At 42.9% G+C, this 25,462-nt stretch overlaps 1 protein-coding gene across 6 annotated transcripts in view; it reads right to left on the bottom strand.

The window, feature by feature from the left end:
- The window catches only part of syngap1b (synaptic Ras GTPase activating protein 1b), a 245,108-nt gene that overhangs the window by 83,609 nt on the left and 136,037 nt on the right, over positions 1 to 25,462 (bottom strand). For all 6 annotated transcript variants that reach the window (XM_028426626.1, XM_028426624.1, XM_028426625.1 and 3 more), the window contains 2 exons: positions 17,804 to 17,895; positions 12,193 to 12,314 (listed from right to left, as the gene is read on the bottom strand). In XM_028426626.1, coding sequence (XP_028282427.1) covers positions 12,193 to 12,314; positions 17,804 to 17,895 — 214 coding nt within the window. The remainder of the gene's footprint in view (positions 1 to 12,192; positions 12,315 to 17,803; positions 17,896 to 25,462) is intronic.

Raw genomic sequence — 25,462 nt, 5'->3', positions numbered from 1 at the left:
GAAAGAGTTTTGGAATGCGTCTATTCCCTATGGTGTCCAAAGTTGACACAGTGAGTTTTAGCTCAATTGGATGAAGTATGTGAGGCTTGAAAAGTTTTGTAGCAGGGTCACAAATCGCCACAAATTAACAGAAATTTCAAAATCGTGAACTTCCTGTTGGGTTTGGAGGGGGGGTCCAAGAGACTTTTTTGTGCGTCTTGGGGTGATACACGTGTGTGCAAATTTTCATGATCCTGTGTCAAACTGGCCAGCGGGGCTACGCGTTAGGGCAAAAAATACAGGGAGTTCCTTTGTAATGGCGAATGGTCAACTTTGAGGCCACTCCCCCACCACACAGTAATACTTTTGAAAGAGTTTTGGAATGCATCTATTCCCTATGGTGTCCTGAGTGGACACAGTGAATTTCAGCTCAATTGCATGAAGTATGTGAGGCGTGAAAAGTTTTGAAGCAGGGTCACAAATAGGCAAAAAATTGCCACAAAAGTCAAAATGGCGGACTTCCTGTTGGGTTTGGAGGCGGGATCCAAGAGACTTTTTTGTGCGTCTTGGGGTGATAGACATGTGTGCTAATTTTCATGAACCTGTGTCAAACTGGCCAGCGGGGCTACACGTTAGGGCAAAAAATACAGGGAGTTCCTTTGTAATGGCGAATGGTCAACTTTGAGGCCACGCCCCCACCACACCGTAAGACTTTTGTAAGAGTCTTGGAATGCGTCTATTCCCTGTGGTGTCCTGAGTGGACATAGTGAATTTCAGCTCAATTGCATGAAGTATGTGAGGCGTGAAAAGTTTTGAAGCAGGGTCAAAAATAGGCAAAAAATGGCCACAAAAGTCAAAATGGCGGACTTCCTGTTGGGTTTGGAGGCGGGGTCCAAGAGACTTTTTTGTGCGTCTTGGGGTGATACACATGTGTGCTAATGTTCATGAACCTGTGTCAAACTGGCCAGCGGGGCTACGCGTTAGGGCAAAAAATACAGGGAGTTCTTTTGTAATGGCGAATGGTCAACTTTGAGGCCACGCCCCCACCACACCGTCAGACTTTTGTAAGAGTTTTGGAATGCGTCTATTCCCTATGGTGTCCTGAGTGGACACAGTGATTTTCAGCTTGATTGGATGAAGTATGCGAGGCGTGAAAAGTTTGGCAGCAGGGTCACACATCGCCAAAAATGGCCACAAACCTTCAAATGGCGGACTTCCTGTTGGGTTTGGAGGGGGGGTCCAAGAGACTTTTTTGTGCGTCTTGAGGTGATACATATGTGTGCCAATTTTCATAATCCTGTGTCAAACCGGCCAGAGGGGCTACGCGTTGGGGGCGCTATAGAGCCATTTTTATATGTGCATTTCAAAAGTCAGCAAATTTCAAAATTTTTCGGGCGAATGAATTTTTCTACCAAGTTTGGTGAGTTTTTGGGCATGTTAAGGCCTCCAAAAATGCGATCTCGGAGGGGGAAAAAAAAAATAATTAAAGCTGCAAGCAGCATTGCGGGCCCTCGCGCACCTGGCGATCCGCGGGGTCATCGCAGTCTTCTCTCCTATGCTCTCGTCTCTTATACTCTCCTGTCCTATGCTCTCCTCCTCTCATTTCCACAGATATACAACAAACACATGTTTACAACCAAACTTTCCTGCTACCAGTGGGTGGCACTATGACCGTATCATCCTATTAGCATATATATCTGTTCAGACTGGGGTCCATAGCAGTAGTGTAAGATTTTGTCCACATTGCATGAAGTATATGGGTAGTACTACATAGAATAGAGCAAGTTCCTTTGTAATGGCGAATGGTCAAATTTGAGGCCACGCCCCCACCACACGGTAATAATTTTGAAAGAGTTTTGGAATGCGTCTATTCCCTATGGTGTCCTGAGTGGACACAGTGATTTTCAGCTCAATTGCATGAAGTATGTGAGGCGTGAAAAGTTTTGAAGCAGGGTCACAAATAGGCAAAAAATGGCCACAAGAGTCAAAATGGCGGACTTCCTGTTGGGTTTGGAGCGGGGGTCCAAGAGACTTTTTTGTGCGTCTTGGGGTGATACACATGTGTGCTAATTGTCATGATCCTGTATCAAACTGGCCAGCGGGGCTACGTGTTAGGGCAAAAAATACAGGGAGTTCCTTTGTAATGGCGAATGGTCAACTTTGAGGCCACACCCCCACCACACCGTAATACTTTTGTAAGAGTTTTGGAATGCATCTATTCTGTATCGTGTCCTGAGTGGACACAGTGATTTTCAGCTTGATTGGATGAAGTATGCGAGGCGTGAAAAGTTTTGTAGCAGGGTCACAAATCGCCAAAAATTAACAGACATTTCAAAATGGCGGACTTCCTGTTGGGTTTGGAGGGGGGGTCCAAGAGACTTTTTTGTGCGTCTTGGGGTGATAAACATGTGTGCCAATTTTCGTGACCCTACTCAAAACAGGCCACAGGGGCAGGCAGAAAAACCTATGAAAACACAACATTTTGTGTAGCCAGTAGGTGGCGCTCTGTCAAAGCCTCAATATTGTTGTATAGATGTGTTTAGGGTCAGACTCTGATCATACATGTGACATTTCGTACAGATCGGACAGAAAACGAAGAAGTTATAGAGACTTTCTGTGTCCTCAGAAATGGTCAAACTTTGAGGCCACGCCCCGGCCACACCGTCAGACTTTTGTAAGAGTTTTGGAATGCGTCTATTCCCTATGGTGTCCTGAGTGGACACGACGAATTTCAGCTCAATCCGGTGACGTATGCGAGGCGCAAAAGTTTGGCAGCAGGGTCACACATCGCCAAAAATGGCCACAAACCTTCAAATGGCGGACTTCCTGTTGGGTTTGGAGGGGGGGTCCAAGAGACTTTTTTGTGCGTCTTGAGGTGATACATATGTGTGCCAATTTTCATAATCCTGTGTCAAACCGGCCAGAGGGGCTACGCGTTGGGGGCGCTATAGAGCCATTTTTATATGTGCATTTCAAAAGTCAGCAAATTTCAAAATTTTTCGGGCGAATGAATTTTTCTACCAAGTTTGGTGAGTTTTTGGGCATGTTAAGGCCCCCAAAAATGCGATCTTAGGGGGGGAAGGAAAAAAAAAAATGAAAAATAATAATCCTAAGGGTTTCAATAGGGCTCTTGCACCATTCGGTGCTCGGGCCCTAATAATCCTAAGGGTTTCAATAGGGCTCTTGCACCATTCGGTGCTCGGGCCCTAATATTAATCCTAAGGGTTTCAATAGGGCTCTTGCACCATTCGGTGCTCGGGCCCTAAAAATTAAAGCTGCAAGCAGCATTGCGGGCCCTCGCGCATCTTGCGATCCGCGGGGTCATCGCAGTCTTCTCTCCCATGCTCTCGTCTCCTATACTCTCCTGTCCTATGCTCTCCTCCTCTCATTTCCACAGATATACAACGAACATGTTTACAACCAAACTTTCCTGCTACCAGTAGGTGGCGCTATGACCGTATCATCCTATTAGCATATATATTTGTTCAGACTCGGGTCCATAGCAGTACTGTAAGATTTTGTCCACATTGCATAAAGTACATGGGTAGTACTGCATAAAACACAGCGAGTTCCTTTGTAATGGCGAATGGTCAACTTTGAGGCCACTCCCCCGCCAAACGGTAATACTTTTGAAAGAGTTTTGGAATGCGTCTATTCCCTATGGTGTCCTGAGTGGACACAGTGAATTTCAGCTCAATTGCATGAAGTATGCGAGGCATGAAAAGTTTTATAGCAGGGTCAGAAAACGGTAAAAAAATTAACCTTGGGGTGATACACATGTGTGCTAATTCTCATGATCCTGTGTCAAACTGGCCAGCGGGGCTACGCGTTGGGGGCGCTATAGAGTCATTTTGCTATGTGCGTTTCAAACGTCAGCAAATTTCAAAATTTTTCGGGCGAATGAATTTTTCTACCAAGTTTGGTGAGTTTTTAGGCATGTTAAGGTCCCCAAAAATGCGATCTCGGGGGGGGGGGAAGGAAGAAAAAAAAAAAAAAAAAAAAATGAAAAATAATAATCCTAAGGGTTTCAATAGGGCTCTTGCACCATTCGGTGCTCGGGCCCTAATAATAATCCTAAGGGTTTCAATAGGGCTTTTGCACCATTCGGTGCTCGGGCCCTAATAATAATCCTAAGGGTTTCAATAGGGCTCTTGCACCATTCGGTGCTCGGGCCCTAAAAAAAAAAAAAAATAATCCTAAGGGTTTCGATAGGGCTCTTGCACCATTCGGTGCTCGGGCCCTAATAATAATCCTAAGGGTTTCAATAGGGCTCTTGCACCATTCGGTGCTCGGGCCCTAATAATAATCCTAAGGGTTTCAATAGGGCTCTTGCACCATTCGGTGCTCGGGCCCTAATAATCCTAAGGGTTTCAACAGGGCTCTTGCACCATTCGGTGCTCGGGCCCTAAATATTGCTCCGACCCAGCTGACATCCTCATGTCAAATGTACAAGTGTAATCATCCCAATCAGATTTACTTGTATACAAGATAAACTACACTGCTCAAAAAATAAAGGGGACACTTGAACAACACAATGTAACTCTAAGTCAATCACACTTCTCTTCTGTGAAATCAACCTGTCCAGTTAGGAAGCAACACTGATTGTGAATCAGTGGAACAGACAACAGGTGGAAATGAGAGGCAATTATCAAGACAACCCCTATAAAGGAGAGGTTCTGCAGGTGCTGACCACAGACCATTTCTCTGTTCTCATCCTTTCTGGTTGAGGTTTTGGTCATACAGTCCATGAGATCCTCAGACCCATAGTGAGACCATATGCTGGTGCAGCAGGCCCTGGGTTCCTTCTGATGCATGACAATGCTAGGCCTCATGTGGCTGAAGTGTGTCAGCAGTTCCTGCGTGATGAAGGCGTTGATGCTATGGACTGGACTGCCCATACCCCAGACCTGAATCCAATCAAGCACATCTGGGACATCACGCCTCAGTCCATCCACCAATGCTACGTTGCACCACAGACTATCCAGGAGTTGACTGATGCTTTAATCCGGGTCTGGGAGAAGATCCCTCAGGACAACTACCGCCACCTCAGTTTCAGACTGTATAACTCCTCCCCTTTCTGTAGGGAGAAGAGCTAGATGATCATGCCATCATGTCATCTACCAATATTATTCCCTTCACTGGTCTCTATTTGTATTTACTTAGCACCTTATATCGTTATATATACAGCCATGCAACATATATTGTGCTCAGTAATACTGCTTACTGTACTTCTTGATTTTTTATTGACACTTACTCTTGTATTTAATGTAACTTGATACCTCTGGCAAAAGAATTTTCTTCGGGATTAATAAAGTCTTATCTTATCTTATCTTATCTTATCTTATCTTATCTTATCTTATCTTATCTTATCAGGAACATGCCCAAGCGTTGTAGAGAGGTCATACAGGCATGTGGAGGCCGCACACACTACTGAGCCTCATTTTGACTTCCACTCAATTTGGATCAGCCTGTAATGTGATTTTCCACTTCTATTTTGAGTATGGTTCTAGGATAGATTGAACACTGTATATCTAAACAAACAAAAGTATAGGTGTGTTTAATTTTGTTATGGTTTAGTGCCAGCCATTGTTCATCTTTCTGCTGGCGAACACGCTGAATGAATATTTGCACTTCCTCTGGCGTGTGGAATAGGTGTCTGCTGCCCTTGTGAAATATCCTCATCTTTGCTGGAAATATAAGTCCAAAGTCCAGGTTCACACCCTTATATTGTCTCTGTTGTTTCTGTACCTCCACAGACAGGTCTGAAAAAATATGACTTGGTGCTCCCGATACATCCCTTTTCCTTTTTGTGAAGCAGCTCTAATTACTCTTACTTGCCTTGGTAGTTAAGAAACTTAATGATCAGTATGAGTATGCAGGAGTCCACTCGAGTCTTGTCAGCCGGCGGGCACGTTCAATAACAATGGGACTCGGAAACGTGTCCATTCCAAGACAACTTCACACTGTATGGTAAAGTTAGCTCAGGGTTCTGATGTTCCCAGTTTGTCAAACAATCAAGTACGAGTCCATGTGTGTGGGTTTCCTGTGCAGTACTTGCTGTTTCACACCATCCTAGAATTAATAATCTGGGAACATCAGAACCCTGCAGCACAGAGCACAAACTGTACCAACCAGCTCAGAGGGGAAGAAGGAGGTGCAACAACACAACACAGGCTCTGCAAACACGTGCAAACATCCCAACTTGGCACTCATCAAAGCCACAAAAACAAGACCTACTAACAGGAAGAAGGACAACAACCAACGGAGAAAGAACATCACCATTCCAAGAAACTCAGGATCTTCAACAACCATGACATCCCGGTTCATTTCAAAGTGATGACAACACTGAGACACAAACTGGTTCAACCGAAAGATAAAACTCCCAGGGAGAAACACAGCAATGTGATATATGCAGTCCTGTGCAGTGAGGAATGCTCTGATCTGTACATTGGAGAAACTAAACAACCAATTCAATGAAGAATGGCTGAGCACAGGAGAGCCACCTCCACGGGACAAGACTCAGCTGTTCACCTTCACCTCAGAGAGAAAGGACACTCCGTTGAGGACAACAATGTTCACATTCTGGACAGAGAGGAAAGGTGGTTTTAAAGAGGAGTCAAGGAAGCCATCTATGTTAAGCCTAAAAAAACCTTTCCTTAACAGAGGTGGTGGACTCAGACATCATCTTTCTACCACATACAATGCAGCTTCCATCCATTCCCAGGAAGTTTGCACATACTCACAGCAAGAACAAAGGGCTGTCAACTGTCTCATAGTCGTTAGCCAGTCGTTAGACACACAGATCAACACAGGTAATTATGGAAACAGTTTTTTTTTTTACATTTTTTGAATTTATTAAAAAATAGAAAACTAGGAAATCACATTTACATAAGCATTCACAGCCTTTGCAATGAAGCTCAAAATTGAGCTCAGGTGCATCCTTTTTCCACTGATCATCTTTGAGATGTTACTACAGCTTAATTGGAGTCCACCTGCAGTAAATTCAGTTGATTGGACATGATTTGGAAAGGCACACACCTGTCTATATAAGGTCCCACAGTTGACCGTGCATGTCAGAGCACAAACACCAAGCATGAAGTCAAAGGAATTGTCTATAGACCTGTGAGACAGGATTGTCTTGAGGCACAAATCTGGGGAAGGACACAAAAAAATTCTGCTGCTTTCTGCTGCTTTCCAAGGCAAGTAAGAGTAAGGTCCCAATGAGCACAGTGGCCTCCATTATTCATAAATGGAAGACGTTTGGAACCACCAGCCCTCTTCCTAGAGCTGGCCGGGCAAAACTGAGCGATCGGGTGAGAAGGGCCAAGAACCCGATCGTCACTCTGTCAGCGCTCCAGCGTTCCTCTGTGGAGAGAGGACAGCCTTCCAGAAGGACAACCATCTCTGCAGCAATCCATCAATCAGGCCTGTAAAGGATTGGCTTCAGAACCACTGTGAATGTGAATGTCCTGGAGTGGCCCAGCTAGAGTCCAGACTTGAATCTGATTGAACATCTCTGGAGAGACCTGAAAATGGCTGTGCACAGACGTCTCCCATTCAACCTGATGGAACTTGAGAATTACTGCAATGAACAATGGGCAACTGTCTAAAGATAGGTGTGCTAAGCTTGTGGCATCAAATTGCTGCCAAAGGTGGATCAACAAAGTAATAAGCAAATGCTGTGAATACTTATGTAAATGTGATTTCTTAGTTTTCTATTTTTAATAAATTCAAAAAATGTCAAAAAATCGTATTTTTGTAACATTGTCCTAATGGGGTATTAATTTAATACAATTTGGAATAAGGGCTGTAACATGACAAAATGTCGAAAAAGTAAAGCGCTGTGAATACTTTCCGGATGCACTGTTTCTTTTCAAAAAGTATAAGCAAACTTTGCCACCTTGAGTGGTACCGACATCTCATCTGGATGCATCCCATGAACCTGAAAAACCATTGGTCGTCCAAGAGCTTTAACTCTTATCATGCAAAGTGGGCTCTGTCTTTAAACTATTGTAATTTTATCCTGTTGCTTTGGCTCTACATTGGTCACCCAGGAATAAAGTGGACTGCTTTGATCATTAAACAATCAGAAGATAATACAACCATATAATACTCTCAGCTGTGGACAGATTTTCTTGTGCCACTAGAGAAATTAGAAGATTTACAAAATCATTAAAATAAACCATGTGGAATCTTTGTTTGAACAAAATCTTACGTTGTTATATTTCAGTATTTTATCACTTGACCCACATACCTAACATAGTTAACGGTATCATACATAAGGTAAATGGGGGCTTGGCAAACAACCTCAGGCTTGGAGGAATCAACACCATTAGACCATTAAAAGAAAACATTTTTTTAAATATAAATGTATCCCTTTAATACAGGTAGGGTAGGAGATCTTGAAAACTCAGTGAGTAACAGCCAGAATTTGAAAATACAATCCCGCCTCCTCTCTGAGCCCACTCTGAAGCCACGCCTCCTAATCTCACGGACACGCAGTTTGTGTTCACAGAAGACGAGTGTGGTAGAGCATCGCGACCTGCATCAGCCGGATCTCATTCACGAAAAAACACGTAACATCATCATAACAAACATAAACAACAAATGTGGCAGTTGTTGCAAGCTAGATCTGCCAAGCGAAAATGTTAGTGTATGGAAACATTGCGTAATACTATTTATATAATAATGAGTGCGGTGTTGCAGGCTAACTAGCCGCAGCAGTCATGTAAAGCTAGTCACCATGTTAGCCATGACGCTACACCATCTTTGCTTTGAATCCTCAGCACATTGTGTTCCTACGCAGTCAGTTTATGTTATGGATGAACTCTTGTAAAGCTAATCAACAAGGGTAGCTACACAGCCAGTTAGCACTGAATGTATGAATCTTCAGTGCATTTCCTCTGGTGTTTGTTGTTTACAGAGCAGTCTCTGCTCCCTACAGATATTCAGCTACCTCGCATCACCAGACACCTACCTGCTCTACTTTAGTCTGAACACCAAACATACTGTATGTAAGACCTGTTCAAGGACAGTAAAGCTCTGTTTATTGACAATATATAAATGTTTATTGTTTACTGATTGACAGGTCATAATTCAAATTCTGAGCCTGGAGCAGACCCATCAGGTGCTGGAGCTCCGTCTGAAGCAAGTCTGACATCTGAACTCCTCACCATGGTCTTCCTGCAGCAGGTGCAGCCAGCTGTTGTTTCTGTGGGAGCTGCAGGCTCAGATGATGCTGTGGACAACCTGGTGACTGGTGCATCTCCATGCTGACACACCTGGCTTGTGTAGCAGGAAGGCGTCCCACACCTACAACTGGCCTGTTATTTCTTCAGGTTCTAACATGTTTGGTGCTTCACTTCTTTTGTTGTTGATCATACATGAGAATAAATATCTGTTCACTGAAATACTGTAACTGTGTTTGTTGTCTATTACAGAAAACATTCAATGTTTTACATTGGTTATTTTAAAATGCTGCACAAATAATGTAAACCAGTGGGTTGGCAACAGTTTACTGTATTTGGATTTAAATAAAATACATTACAATAGAACAAAATTAGTGATCATTATTATCACATGCTGTCCTCAGGCAGGTGAAGACTGGTTTGGTGTCTGGTCATAAGATCACAGAGCTGTGGAGAGACATAGAGAGAGAGCAAGACATAAAGAGAGCAGCAGTAAACTGAACAATGATAACAGCAGCAGGTCATATGACAGAAGACGCTGCTCTGCTCTCCCTCAGTAGAGCTGAGGACGCAGCTACAACAACAACACAGAGACAAAGTAGCATGTTGAGCAGCACCGATGTGACCATGATAATGACCATCGAAAACAACAAAGTCTCTGTACCCACATCAGGTTTTTTGATCATCAGAGAGAAGCTCAGAAAAACCGGTAAATGGAATAAAACCTGCTTCAAAAAGCAGAAAGCTGCCGATCAGAGCCTGTTAATGTAACAGATATAAACAGGTTGAATTTCACCAAAACCTCTCCTTGCTGTGTTAAGTTTATTTATGTCAATCTCCAGCCTGTGTGTGCATATGTGGATGTGTGTGACAGTGTCCAGCGCGATGACGTTAGTGCGTCAACGTGTGCTCCAGTCACAACCTTTTCTTCATGGCTGGAGGTGAGTCGCGACAGAGACAAGCTCTGCAAATTCGAATTTTTACTAGCTCGTTTTGTGGATTTAAAATGTTTTATGTTGTTTTGAGATGTCGGGTTACTTCCATGAAAGTCTTGATGAGTCTTGAGTTTGTCAGTTCTGATTTAGCTAGGTTTTGGCATCAATTGGGAAACAGTTGAATATTAACGGTAACAGCTGAGCCTGACATAGCGTCTGTGTTGCTGTTGATTGCCGGTAAAACTGTTTTTTGTTTATTAGGAGCCAAGCTAGGACATTGTTGCACACAGCTAACATCTGCTACTTTGTTGTATGTCACAGGTATGGAGCTTTGTAATTCTTTTTTCATTGTGTGAATATTTAATAATTAATTTTTGTAGAGTTTAAAGTTGCATTTTATGTAGATCGAGTAGTGCCTTATTCTTCAAATGTATTACCTATTATTTATTTAATTATCCAACCTACTATTTACTTTTTATTATTATTTATATGTATTGTTCACTGTAAATATTCTGTGGTGATTACATATTGAATTTATATGGGCAAAACCTTTTCTTCATGGCTGGAGGAGTCAAGCTAGGACATTGTTGCACACAGCTAACATCTGCTACTTTGTTGTATGTCACAGAGCAAAGCCCTCAGTAAAGACTAGAGAGATTCAACACTGCCTCCTGTATTCATACACCACACAACGCAGTATCAGACTCACGGGTTACATTAGCATCATGTTAGCATCACGTTAGCAAACGTAGCTTGGTGAAAGCTGACAGCCTACCTGTGTGGAAGAACTGCAGGATACCACAGCAGCATTCTGTAGCTGCTTCTGCTCTCTCAGTCGTCGCCAGCACTGCAAAGTTGTGTCGATAACCACTCTTGTCTCAGATCTTTCTGCATCAAGCCGTTTTCTGGTGGTGGCTTTTCCAAAAACAGTTTTTCTTTTCTGACTCGCTGGTTACGTCTCTGCCATCATGCGCCAATCTGGTGTTTAACTTGGCGTTCACGCGCATCGAGTTCACATACCTCTCTGGTGCATGCAGAGGAGGAAGAGAGTGATAACCAGCCAATTCTCCGTGCAGGGGCATCTCGTAGGATTGGCTGATGTTTTTAGCATTTTATAGCTTCCACAGGTTATTAATATTCTTCGTTTAAAAGTGAAACTGCCGAACTAATCGGTTGCTATCGAATTGTAAAGAGAAGTTACACCAATATAACAAAAAGTGCATCAGAATGAGATCTCCTATCCTACCTTTAAGGAAAGAGAGACAAAGTGATCTAGAACAATGATACTAGTCAAAAAAGGAATAAGGAAAAGAAAATATAACCTGACAAAAATCAAACCCAGGTGTCTTGGTTGAAAGTTTGGAGGAGCAGCGAAACATCAATCAATCAAGCTCTATAAGCCCAGTTGCCTTGCTTCAACCTTCTGAATGAAAATGACCTGGATGAAAAAGTTCTCACCAAAGCCTTATAAATGACCCCTTCTGCCATGTTGTGCCTAAAGAATGCCAGCACTGTAGCACACATGATACAGAGGAGGTATAATTAAGCAAATATCTCAGTGGCTCTGTACATCTGCCTTGTTTAGTTGCCATGGTGAAAGAGGGGATGTTTTTGGAGAATTCCTTTAGCAGAGATGATGGTGCAGAGGGTTTTATTTCTAACTGTCTTTGCTGTGGGAAGCAAGTGAAATAAACAGAAATACATTAATAGAGAGAGGAAAAGATAATATAAAGAGAGGAAGGGAGAGATGCCGATACAGTGGTAAAGGCAGATGAAGAGAAATAAAGTACTGATTGCAAACAGAAACAACCATTTTACTATGCAAATACAATTTGATTTGATGTGAGATGCCATTAAATAGGTACCGTATATATAACGATAGTCCATATCCTAGCTGTATACAAACTGAGGAGGTGTCAAGAACACTAATAGTGTCCTTGTTGTTATGCAGTACGGTCACTGCTGATGTCACTGAGTATCAGCATCTCTTTGCATTTATCCTTCAAATTCAAGTTGTGTGTCATGTCCACAACATTTATACACCCCAAAAATAGATAGTCAGAAGCAATTGGACAAAAGGTGTCACTGACCTGTCTTGATCAGCACTGCGGAAGCGGGGTAGAATCATGTGACGGAAACTGCTAGTTCTGTCCAGTTTGGGCTGACTCTTGGCCCTCTTGATTGAGCCCTTAAGTCTTCTGCTGAGGAAACTCTAGAAGAATGTGATGAAAGGACGAGAGAGAACAACAAAAAGGGCAAACAGATGGAAAAGCAGAGGGAGGACATACATAGTGCAGAATCATAGGTATGGAGAAGTGGCCAGTAAAAGATAAGTGATTAAAACAAGAGTAGGATGCAAGAAGAAGTACCATGATGGAGTGGTATCAAGATATAGATGTATCAGATGTGTTATAGTTAAATCAAATGACATGGAGACACACAATGACATAACGTGTGATGAGGAGGGCAGAAGGTAAATATATTATTATTATTATTATTATTATTAACAAGAAATTCAGAGAGATGCAATGATATAACAGATCTTGTGGTGGGTAGTGATGTGCAACATTTAAAAATAAACATGAATCAATTATATTTTTCTTTTTCCTGATGTGTCTGAAGCTGCCACATGCATTTGTAGCTGTAGCCAGTTTTTTAATATAATGCAAAGACATCATTCGCTTAGCTGAAAGTTGATTTATTAATCATGATAAGACTAACAAAATAATATTTTGTTTTTAACAAGAATCTTCATTTTAAGATATAAAAAGTTAGCCTACATTGTATGTGTGTATATTACAAAACTCAAAGAACTTGGCTACTTGGATTCTATGGCATTTAAATCAAACTAATTTCTGAGAAAGAAAATTTTGTGAGAAAAACTGGGATATTACCTAATATCATAATATCACTTTACTTTGCTAAGGCTGTGTGAACTTGCATATCTTCATTACAAAATGCCATCATTAATAAGGAATACCATACATACCATATTAATCAGCAACAGTATAGTAACTATGCTCACACTTCCTTAAATCCAGTTGCAAGGTATAAATTGCTCGTCATCTAAATTCATCTTCAAATTTGCCTTATTCTATGTCTGAGGGCTACCTACAGAAACTGGAGAAGGACCAACACTCCACCAACACAAACACTTTATGAACTCACCAAGATACACAAAGAAGGAGTCCCCCTCAGACCCATCGTCAGCAGCACAAAATTGGTCACATACAATGTGTCTAAGCACTTGACTGAAATTCTGATACCACCGGTGGGAAATACCCTACACCACATCCACATCTCACAGGATGCTGGGCCCAGATGACACCATGGTCTTATTTGACATCACCTCCGCGTTCACCTGCATCCCCACCTCACAAGCCACAGAGATGGTAGGGAGATGTCTCACACAAGACAGCACACACTCATGGAAAAAAAACTCACGGCAGACCACATCTGTAAACTGCGGGACCTCTGCCTGAAAACCACTTACTACCAGGACAATGGGAACTTTGGGACAATTGGACAGAAGCACAGCTGTACAATGGGATCACCTCAATTCAATTCAATTTTATTTGTATAGTGCCTTTTACAATCACAATTGTCTCAGGGCTGAGGCCATGTCAACAAGTGACTGTATCTAACTTCTCTACACACTATAGTTTAGACTCGTTATACAACTTACTAAATAGAACGGTTTTAAGCCTGGTCTTAAAGGTGGAGGTTGTTCCTCCTCCCTTCCCAAAGTGGGAAGCTAGTGCCTGCTCGTCCTCCCATTCTACTTTTAATAATTCTAGAAAGTACAAGTAAACGTGCACTCTGAGAACTGCATGTTCTATGAGAAACATCAGGTCCTGCAGATATAATGGAGCTAGTCCATGTAAAGCCTTGTAGGTAACGAGAAGGATTTTGAAGTTTACCTGTGTCTCCAATTGTGGAGAGAAGAGCCCTGACTTCCTTTCCTGCAACCACTCCAACTGGTTTAGATATGTGGATGACACCTGGGTCAAAATCAAGACCCATGAAGTGGAACGGTTCACAGAACACATCAAAACAGTGGACAGCAACATTAGGTTCACTTGGGAGGACACCAGGGACAACAATCTGGCCTTTTTGACTGTACAGTTTACATTGAGAAGGACAGGAGCCTCAACGTGGAGGTGTAGAGAAAACCCACACACAGACCAGTACCTACTGTTTGATTCACACCACCCACTGGAACATAAGCTGGGAGCACAGAGCACAAACTGTACCCACCAGCTCACAGGGAAAGAAGAAGGAGCAACACATCAGAAATGTGGTTATCCCAACTGGGCACTCATCAAAGACACAAAAACAAGACCCACCAACCACAGGAAAAAGAACAACTGGCTGAGGAAGAATATAGTCATCCCATATGTGCCAGAAGTATCAGAGAAAGTCTGCAGTATTTTCATCCCAGTCCATTTTAACCCATGACAACACTGAGACAGAAACTGGTTCACCCGAAGGATAAGACTCCTAGGAAGAAACACAGCAATGCGATATATGCAGTCCAGTGCAGTGAGGAATGCTCTGATCTGTACATTGGATTAACTAAACAACCACTCCACAGAAGAATGGCTCAGCAAAGGAGAGTCACCTCCACAGGACAAGACTCAGCTGTTGTCTTTCGTGTTGAGACTATCCACCCTGTACCACCATACATAACCTATATGTACGGGGACTAACTCCCACAGGGGATACTTAAGACACACACTGATCAGTACCGTGGCTATACAAGCACCATGCATTCGTGTCCTTGAATTTCATGACATCATGCAGTCAGGACAAGGGATATTTTAGCTATGAATTTTATGATTTAGTGTGTGTGTAGGGTGAATGCAGATATCCACTTACCAAGACACGAGAGCTGGTCCAAGGGTTCCTCTCATGATTTCGGTGTTGTTTCCCCTATACATGCTAGTGGCTTGGCTGCTGTAGCTTCGGCTGCTTCTAGAGGGAGGGAAGCCAGGGCTCTGGTCTTCCCAAGGAGACACCCAGCCACTCCTTCTGAGCCGCAGCCTTAGGCCACCATGAGAGCGCGCTTGTCCCAGTTTCGCTTGGGGGCAGTTTGCCTTCTGGGGTTGATGGCAGCCACAGTGCACATAGTGCCCTTGCCCTTCTGTACATGTGCCCAGTGCAGCATTGCCTTTTGGGCCTGGGATTGTGCCCTTAGAGGAACCTGCAAGTGTTGGTGACACGCAGGCTGCACGTGCCTCTCTGCTGGTAGGAGGACTCATCACATCTGATGCAGGGCAATGCATCAGATGACGTCTTTGTGGAAGTAATTATTCTTTGGTGGACCCAAATTAACTACAAACGGGAAGTATAGCGCTAGTCCTCCACACATAATTTGCCATGTTGTAAAGTGGTTGATGTTAAGCTAATTCTTCAGAAAGCAATGACTGTAAGTGTAATGTAGTCTTTAAATGTAGTCTAAAAAAATGGAATAATATCTTAGTTATTGTATGATGTTACTCGTCCGATGCGATGCTAAATGATACCTGTTTATAAATGCTTTTAAGAAGGCAATTTTCTGTTTTTCTCTTATTCATAGTTTTACTCCAGTTCAATGTTGTCAACTTCACCAAGTAAATAAAGGAGCAATTATGCTCGTTTCCTGGCACTTGAAAATGATTTTGGCTTGCTGTTGAGTCTATGCTAACGATTTTCAGCACAACACATAGACAGGACAGTACACCGGGCACCATTGAATGGGGTGGAATATTCGTATCGCTGGGGACTCTTTCACACATGGTGCTGTTCAAGACGGACGGATCCTCTCTCCTGCACAGCACCTGACATCCTCCTGATGTTTGAGGCAGGCAGGTCTCCACGACCCTGACAGGAATGGCGCAGCCATGAAGGCAGCCTGTGCTGCCTGTGACAGCTCATAAACTGGCCGAAGGTTGTGGTGACCTTGTTGTTGTTGTTTCATTGCACTCTCAGTCGGAGTGGTGCTGTCTGCTTGGGCAGCAGTGGCTCAGTTGTAGAGCAGGGTTGTCCAATAACCAGAAGGTTTGACCCCAGGTCCTCCCTAGTCATTGTTGTGTGTTTTTGGGCAAGGCACTTTACCTGCATTGCCTCCAGTGCACTCACTGGTGTATGAATGCGTATGAATGTGTGGTCGGAGTGGCCGTAGGCACACCTTGGCAGCCACGTCTCTGTCAGTCACCCCCAGGGGAGCTGTGGTTACCACTGATAGCTTACCACTGCCACTGTGTGAATGTGGTGTGAATGAATAATGCATCTCAATGTAAGCGCTTTGAGTGCCTGCCCAACAGAGCATAAAAGCGCAATATAAGAACAATGCATTATTATTATTATTATTGCTTGGTTTCCTTGTGGTCCCCACACATATATGTAGGGTGGAGAAATCACAAGTCTCAACACGAAAGAGAACAATAGGTTGCATTGTTATCTTGGTTCTCTGAGTGGAGAGACTCTCTCTCCAGCTCCAGGCCACTCAGAAACACATTCCATTCAAGGTTAACCGAGGAGGCCACACATGCATGGTGCTTATATAGCCACGCTACCAATCAGGTTTAAAAGGTTACAATGTAGACAGAAAGAACAGATGGTTTGGAAGTGGAGTCAAGGAAGCCATCTATGTTAAGCTGGAAAAACCTTCCCTTAACAGAGGTGGTGTAGTCAGACATCATCTTTCTACAATGCAGTGCTTCCATCCATTCCCAGGAAGTTTCACTCCTCACAAGTCACATGCTCACACCAGACACAGTCAGCCAGACCAACAGAGGTAAGTATGGAGACTTATAAGCTAATAATTATGAGTTTTCCACAGACTTCACCCACTGAGATCGTCTTCCACATATAAACCATGTTTTGTTAAGAACAGATATGTCTAGCAAACTGTTGTTGAGGGTGCTGTGTCACAATATCTTCATTAAATGTGTTTACACAGTAAAGGGCAGTGCTTTAGACCTTCAGGGGCACCTGAATTACTGCTCATCTTGAATTATCATCATCTCTGTGTAAAATAATGATAAAACAAAAAATGGCTAACCCCAATATCATTTAGGCTCTTTCATGTTAACATTTCTGTCATGCAAGAATAAAACAAACAATTCTGTATTATATCATAGATCAGATAAAGTGCACTCTAGACCTGACCAAGTGCTTGTTGTAGTAGTAATTTGCAAAATAGTCAGGAAAGTAAAACTTGTCCAGGCACACACTGGTATGAATCTTGTAGAGAACTGCTATTAAATTAATGAATAATAATAATTATTGTTATTAGTTTCTTAGCATCAGCCATGTTTGTGTCACATTGTCACATACCTCAAAAGGGGGCAGTGGTGCAATAAACGGTCCTCCTGCCACTGAACTTGAACCGGCAGGCCTCCAGTGTCCACCCCAGTACAAGAACGGGGGTGAGGAGGAGGCAGCAGGTGAGTGGGGCAATGTGAAGGAACGGGAAGGAGACAGGGGCAATGAGTGGGGTGTGGGGGGTGTACCAGGGCCTTTCTTGGATCCCTTTTGCTGCTGCTGGCAAAAGGTTGGGGAAGGATAGATGGCCGGGGAGAAAGATAAAGGGTGAGGTGGGGTGCCACTGGCTCGATGCCCATAGGTGTGTGGTGGGCCAAGGGCAGGAGGAGAGAAGAGGCATAGCGAGAGGGAAGGAGGCAGTGAGTGAGGCTGGGAAGAGGGGGGGTTACTCACGGATTGTCGGAAAGGTTGAAGGGGGGCAGTGGGAGGGACCTCCATACTGGGCTGCTTCCCGGTGGCTATGCTCTTCCGCCTTGTGCGGTGGTCTGAAAGAGAGACAGTGTGTGAGAGAGAGGAGGTTAAAAGGTGAGACACAATTATGCATAAGTAGAAAGGAAACATCAAAGAACAGGAAATAGGACGGAGAGAGAAACCTGGGCCAATGTAGGTAATAAACAGCCATTTCTGACAGATTGTGCAGACTGGCCAAAGGAATGAAGTAATATGATAAGTAGATAAACCATCTGAAGTATCATGCCATATAACACCAGCTATTCTTCATGTGTGCGTACACACACACACATGCTACATAACAAAAGCTGATAACCGTTGTGCAGATGTAATACTTAAACACACAAACTCCCCTCTCCCAGACAGCTATTTTACATAATCCCTCCACCTTTGCGTACATCCTTACTTTGATCTTTCTCTAGTTTTGTTTTCCCTCCTTGCACCATTAGAGAACATTAAGAAATACTTCTTAAAATGTTTGCTGAGGCTGTGCTTGTTTACTCACAGTTTGTAACCCTGCAAGAGTGTGCTATTAGAAATAATACTGGGTAATGTTCTATAATAAATTAAAATGCCTGGGAGCCACTGACCTTCCACCTAGATCAGAATTTGTTTTTCATACTGATTATTTTTACCTTGAAGATCAGAGAAATGCCAAAAGGGTTTTCTTTGTGGTCTGTGTTCCTACACTATTTTCATTTTAGGGGCTGAGGCCTATCCCAGCTATCTACGAGCAGTGCTTATGGATGCAGCAGCTCTCTACAAGTCAACAATCCTACTTAAGTAAAAGTCATAAGTACTCACTTTTGCATGTACTTAATACTTTAAGTATTAAAATTACTCACACAACGAATATATATTAAAGGATATCTGAACAAATTAAATAATTATTAATTTGTATTAATGTATTAATTAAATTAATAATAAATTAATGCTAATTGATAAATTAATTAATCTGTATTAGTTTATTTGTATTATTAATTTGTATGAATTAATTATAATTAATAATACAAATAATTAATTATTTAATTATAAATTAAATAATTAATGTAATTAATATTATTATTAATAAATTAAAATAATCAAAGAAATCATCTTAAAATTAAAATGGACAATGTGTAGTTAATTTACATTTTCAGTACAGACATCTCTGAAATATACCCAGAACCAGCTAAGGACAAGTCTGTGTGTCATGAGGCAGGCTATGGGCATCAAGTGAACAGAAAATTAGTTTTTTTCTATTTTTACTGTGCACTGTATTCATAAAATGTAACAAGTAACTACAAAGTGTAGAAATGTAGTAGAGTAGAAAGTACAGATAATAGCTGCAGAATGTAATAGAGTAAAAGTATAATGTTCTATTACTTTTTACTTAAGTAAAGTATAAATACATTACATACAGTACAAATACTTACTTACTTTCCACTACTGCTTGTCAGGCATGCCTACAGCCACTCTGGGTTCTTGAATATCAGCTGACATTGTAAAGTTGCAATTAAAAGTGACATTCGTCAGCTGGCACACAAACCCAGATAACCAGTATATTATAATATATAATATATATATATAAACTATCACCCACAAAACAGATGTGAGCAGAACATCTGGCCAGAAACTCCTTTCTCTGAAACTGCAGTGTTTTGATCATCAGACTTGGCTTCACCCATTTACTCCAGATGCTACAGTACAGCTGTGGGAATGCACCACTAAGACAATAACACTGACTAAGAGGAAGGGGGACAACAATGATTAGTACAGGAATAGCAAGACTGTCATTTACCAACCCTTCTATCAGCCCAGAGCTCATTACTGCTGCGTATATTTCACCAGATTAGTACAGCTCTTGCCCAGCTTCATGACGTGTAAACAGACAGCAGCATGGAATGTATGTATGTATGGAATGTACATCACTGCTGAAGACTTTAATCAGGATTGCTAGAAGACAGTCCTCAGCAAATTTGTACAATATGTACTATGCTCGACCAGAAGGATTAACACATTTGACTACTCCAGTCTGAGGCATCCTTACAGAGCAGTCCCAGTCCCACATCTGGATCTGTCAGATCTACTACTGTCAATCAGCCATTACAACTATAAAAACTTGGTCAGAGGGTGCACGCTCCCATCTGCAAGACTGCTTTGCTGCAAGAGAATAAAATAGCTATGCACATCAAGATCTAGGGTTACACTGACACTGTATCTTCCAACATCAAGTACTGTGCTGATAATGTCACAGTAGATAAGCACATGTGTGTTTATCCTAATCAAAACCCTGACACAAAAAAGTCACTCATAAGAGCGTGTAATTCTACCTTTTGGACCTAGCGACAAGGCCCTGCACAGCTTGGCATCAAAAGAGCTAAGAGGAAAGTGAAGCATCCATTCTGTGACTGTCCATGCCAGGTAAAGGGACTGATTTATTTATTTTTGCCTGCTTCGAGGCAACAAGGCCTCATTTTCAAAACTTCATTTCATTTTCCCCAAGATATACAGACCTGGAAATTACTTCGGTACCAGTTGGCAGTCAAATAGAGCATGTAATACACCTTATAGTGGAGGGATTTATTTTGGGGGTACAGATCTTGTAACTGTAACTGTATCTGCTTTTTGTATTTTACCCAGAAATACAAAAATCTGATCACCAACTTTTTAGAACAGAATGCCATTGTTATTGCATGTAGCATGTGATGTTTCTTATAAAAACTGAAAACTACACACCATTCATATGCACATAATGTTATGTATTTCATACATATCTTGGTGTTAAAACCACAGATGTTATCAACAAAAAGCATGCTTACAAAGAGTGTGGGGAGCAGTATAAGGCATCTTCTGTGGATCTGGTTGCATTGTGGTGTGGGTCTAGAATGGATGAAATTGCGGATTTACATCCCAGAACTAGTTTTTCAAAAGGTTTGGCTATGGCAGGTGTGACTAGCCTGTGGTTGTAAAGGGACCTGATGTTAGTAGTGAAAGTCTTTAAGTAGACAGGTGTAGTAGTGTATGCCAGGGAGAGATGTGGAAACCTCTGCAAGCTGAGGATCCTGAGCACCCTGCCTGGGATTAGCTTTATGTGGCTCCATTGTTTCTGAAATTTGTTATGTGGTGGTTTAACTGCCACATGTTGTTTGTCTTGTTTGCTTATAGCTTTCTTGTGTGTATGGCAGTACTGTACACATTCTTTATTGCCAGAACTGTACGCTGCATTATGGTGCGTTAGAAGAAGCCAGGCCTCCCTTATCATCCATGGCTTCCTGTAGGAGTACACAAATGCATAAAAAATAGAACCCAGCCAGTGCTCTGGGAGCAGTTTTGCAGTCCTACTTTAAGAATAGAATAGAATAGAATATACTTTATTATCCCTTTGGGAAGGTCCCTCAGGGAAATTCGGGTACCAGCAGCAAGAGTTAAATAGAATAAAATAGAACATAGTGCAGTAAAATAAGAGATAAGAGGAATTACTTACAAACAGGCACACCAGCATAGATGGTAATCGAATATGTACAGTAAAAATAAAAGATGAATTATATACAATTATATTATTATACCTATATATATATATATATATATATATATATATAAGTGGCTTCCTCAGCTCATCAGAACTGTGGCAGAATGTCCCTCAACTTCCTTCTGCTTGTTGCTTATTGTACCTCACTGAGAGAGTTCTTTCACCTGCCAGAAATCTGTGCAAGCAAGATTCCTGCTAAGATGGCTCTCTGTGACCTGAAGTTAATCTAGCCTGGAGGACAGATGCCTTAGGGCTGATGCACTATGCACTGATGCACTCAGGCATAGTCCTTGATTGTTTGTGTTAGTGTTATGTTTTGCTTAAGTATACAGGATTTTTGTTCAGCATTTGTTGCTTTTTTAGTTTTCCCCTTTTACTTTTTGAGGTCAATTAATAAAATGCATATTGTATATATATATATATATATAGCAGTCCCATCCAACTACCGGCCAATAACCTGCCTCTGCACAACATGGAAGCTCCTCAGGCATCATAGCGGCTAAGATGAGTAAGCACATGGCTCGATACATGAGCAGGGCCCAGAAAGGAATAGCTAAGGTCACTGGAGTCCTGGATCCTGGAATGCCTGGAGCTGTACAACATCAATAGTACCCTAAGGACCTTCATAAGGAACTCAATGGGGCTGTGGAAAACAACCCAGGTTGTGCAACCTCAAGCCAGTTGCACAAGTCTCTATCAAGTGTGGCATCTACCAAGGAGATGCGCTGTCCCCGCTGCTGTTCTGCATAGGCCTGAACCCCCTCAGCCAGATCATCACCAAGACTGGTCTCAGTTACTGACTACGAAATGGAGCAACCATCAGCCACCTTCTGTACATGCATGACATCGAGCTGTATGCCAAGAGTGAGCGAGACATCGACTCACTGATCCATACCACCAGGATATACAGCAACGACATTGGAATGTCATTCAGACTGGACAAGTGTGGTCAAATGATAACAAAGAGAGAGAAGGTTGTCATAACTCAGGGAATTGATCTCCCAGAAGGCAGCATAGCGGATGTTGAGGGAAGCTACAAGTGCCTTGGAATCCTACAGCAAATGGGAACCACGAAGAAGCCGCAAGGAAAGCAGTCACAACCAAGTACCTACAGAGAGTAAGGCAAATCCTAAGGAGTCAGCTAAATGGGAAGAACAAGGTCCAGACCATCAACACCTATGCCCTGCCGGTTATCAGATACCCCGCTGGCATAATAAACTGGCCAAAAGAGGCCATAGAAGCCACTGATGTGAAGACAAGGAAGCTCTTCACAATGCATGGAGGACTTCACCCCAAGTCCAGCATCCTGAGGCTGTACACTAAGAGGAAGGAAGGAGGCCTGGGACTGGTGAGCATCAGAGCCACCATCCAAGATGAAACAGCAAAAATCCATGAGTACATCAGGAAGATGGCCCCAAGTGATGGAATACTTAGTGAATACCTCAGGCAACAGAAGCCCAATGCAGAGGAAGAGGAGCAAGAACCATCATGGCAGGACAAGTCCCTCCACGGAATGTACCACCGACAGATACAGGAAGTGGCTGACATCGAGAAGTCCTACCAGTGGCTGGAAAAAGCTGGACCGAAAGACAGCACAGAGGCACTAATCGTAGCAGCACAGGAACAGGCCCTGAGCACAAGATCGATAGAGGCTGGGATCTACCACACCAGACAGGACCCCAGGTGCAGACTGTGCAAATCCAGCACATAACAGCAGGGTGTAAGATGCTAGCAGGCAGGGCGTACATGGAACGGCATAACCAAGTGGCAGGCATAGTGTATAGGATGTAGGTAGATGTAGCAATCCCAAGTGATGGCAACATAAGGAAGAAGGAACATGAGAAACTGGAGAAATACTAAGGATTAAAGAAGAGCTAGAAAAGATGTGGAAGGTGAAGGTAACAGTGGTCCCCATGGTAATTGGAATCCTTGGGGCTGTGACCCCCAAACTTGGAGAGTGGCTCTATATATATACACTCAACAAAAATATAAACGCAACACTTTTGTTTTTGCTCCCATGTTTCATGAGATGGACTTGAAGATCTAAACTTCATTCCAGATACACAATATTACCATTCCTCTCAAACATTGTTCACAAATCTGTCTAAATGTGTGATAGTGAGCACTTCTGCTTTGCTGAGATAATCCATCCCACCTCACAGGTGTGCCACATCAAGATGCTGATCTGACATCATGATTAGTGCACAGGTGTACCTCAAACTGCCCACAATAAAAGGCCACCCTGAAATGTGCAGTTTTGTCTCACAGCAAAATGCCACAGATGCCACAAGCATTGAGGGAGCGTGCAATTGGCATGCTGACAGCAGGAATGTCAACCAGATCTGTTGCTCGTGCATTGAATGTTCATTTCTCCACCATAAGCCGTCTCCAAAGGCGTTTCAGAGAATATGGCAGTACATCCAACCGGCCTCACAACCGCAGACCACGAGTAACCACACCAGCCCAGGACCTCCACATCCAGCAGGTTCACCTCCGAGATCGTCTGAGACCAGCCACTCAGACAGCTGCTGAAACAATTGGTTTGCATAACCAAACAATTTCTGCACAAACTGTCAGAAACCGTCTCAGGGAAGCTCAACTGCATGCTCGTCGTCCTCATCGGGGTCTTGACCTGACTCCAGATCGTCGCCGTAACAGACTTGAGTGGGCAAATGCTCACATTCGATGGCGTCTAGCACGTTGGAGAGGTGTTCTCTTCACGGATGAATCTCGGTTTACATTGTTCAGGGCAGATGGCAGACAGCGTGTGTGGCGTCGTGTGGGTGAGCGCTTTGCTGATGTCAATGTTGTGGATCGAGTGGCCCATGGTGGTGGTGGGGTCATGGTATGGGCAGGCATCTGTTATGGACGAAGAACACAGGTGCATTTTATTGATGGCATTTTGAATGCACAGAGATACCGTGATGAGATCCTGAGGCCCATTGTTGTGCCATACATCCATGAACATCACCTCATGTTTCAGCAAGATAATGCACGGCCCCATGTTGCAAGGATCTGTACACAATTCTTGGAAGCTGAAAATGTCCCAGTTCTTGCATGGCCAGCATACTCACCGGACATGTCACCCATTGAACATGTTTGGGATGTGCTTGACCGGCGTATACGACAGCGTGCACCAGTTCCCACTAATATCCAGCAACTTCGCACAGCCATTGAAGAGGAGTGGACCAACATTCCACAGGCCACAATAGACAATCTGATAAACTCTATGCGAAGAAGATGTGTTGCACTGCATGAGGCAAATGGTGGTCACACCAGATACTGACTGGTTCTGAGTCCCCAGACCGCCAATAAAGCAGAAACAAAATGCACATTTCAGGGTGGCCTTTTATTGTGGGCAGTTTAAGGTACACCTGTGCACTAATCATGATGTCAGATCAGCATCTTGATGTGGCACACCTGTGAGGTGGGATGGATTATCTCAGCAAAGCAGAAGTGCTCACTATCACACATTTAGACAGATTTGTGAACAATGTTTGAGAGGAATGGTAATATTGTGTATCTGGAATGAAGTTTAGATCTTCAAGTCCATCTCATGAAACATGGGAGCAAAAACACAAGTGTTGCATTTATATTTTTGTTGAGTGTACATCTGGCTCATGTGTTCATGTGTTTGTGTATATAGCCATGTGACATATACATACAACATGTGAAATGCTGTTCTTGTTCATAATGAATGTAAATCTTATGTTAAGCTGAACACTGAAAACGGAATGTGTGGGTGGCACAATAGAGCTGAGACCTTCCGAGAGTAAGAAAGAGTTGAGTGGGAGAAAGAGATGCAGACACGTGTATGTGTGCGTGTGTATGGGTGGGTTGAAGGAGGCAAGAGCAATGTATGGAGACAAACATGACAGAAAGCAAGAGGAGAGAAAGAGAGTAAAAATGGAGAAATTGCATGTGAGGAGCAATAACTGGGGAGGAGAGGGTGAGGAAAGGGCGAGCTATGAAGGGGGACTTTTATCGAATGAGAGAGAGGAAGAGAGCACAAGAGCCAGGCTGGAGAGGGAGTGGGTGTCTTAATGGCGCTGAAACGCTCAGGGCTTTTTGTATGTTTGCCTTTGTTGTGA

This window comes from Parambassis ranga, chromosome 16 (assembly GCF_900634625.1).
Source record: "Parambassis ranga chromosome 16, fParRan2.1, whole genome shotgun sequence".
NCBI lineage: Eukaryota > Metazoa > Chordata > Actinopteri > Ambassidae > Parambassis > Parambassis ranga.
Note: the sequence above shows the minus strand (reverse complement) of the source record. Positions and strands in the feature narration are given on the sequence as shown.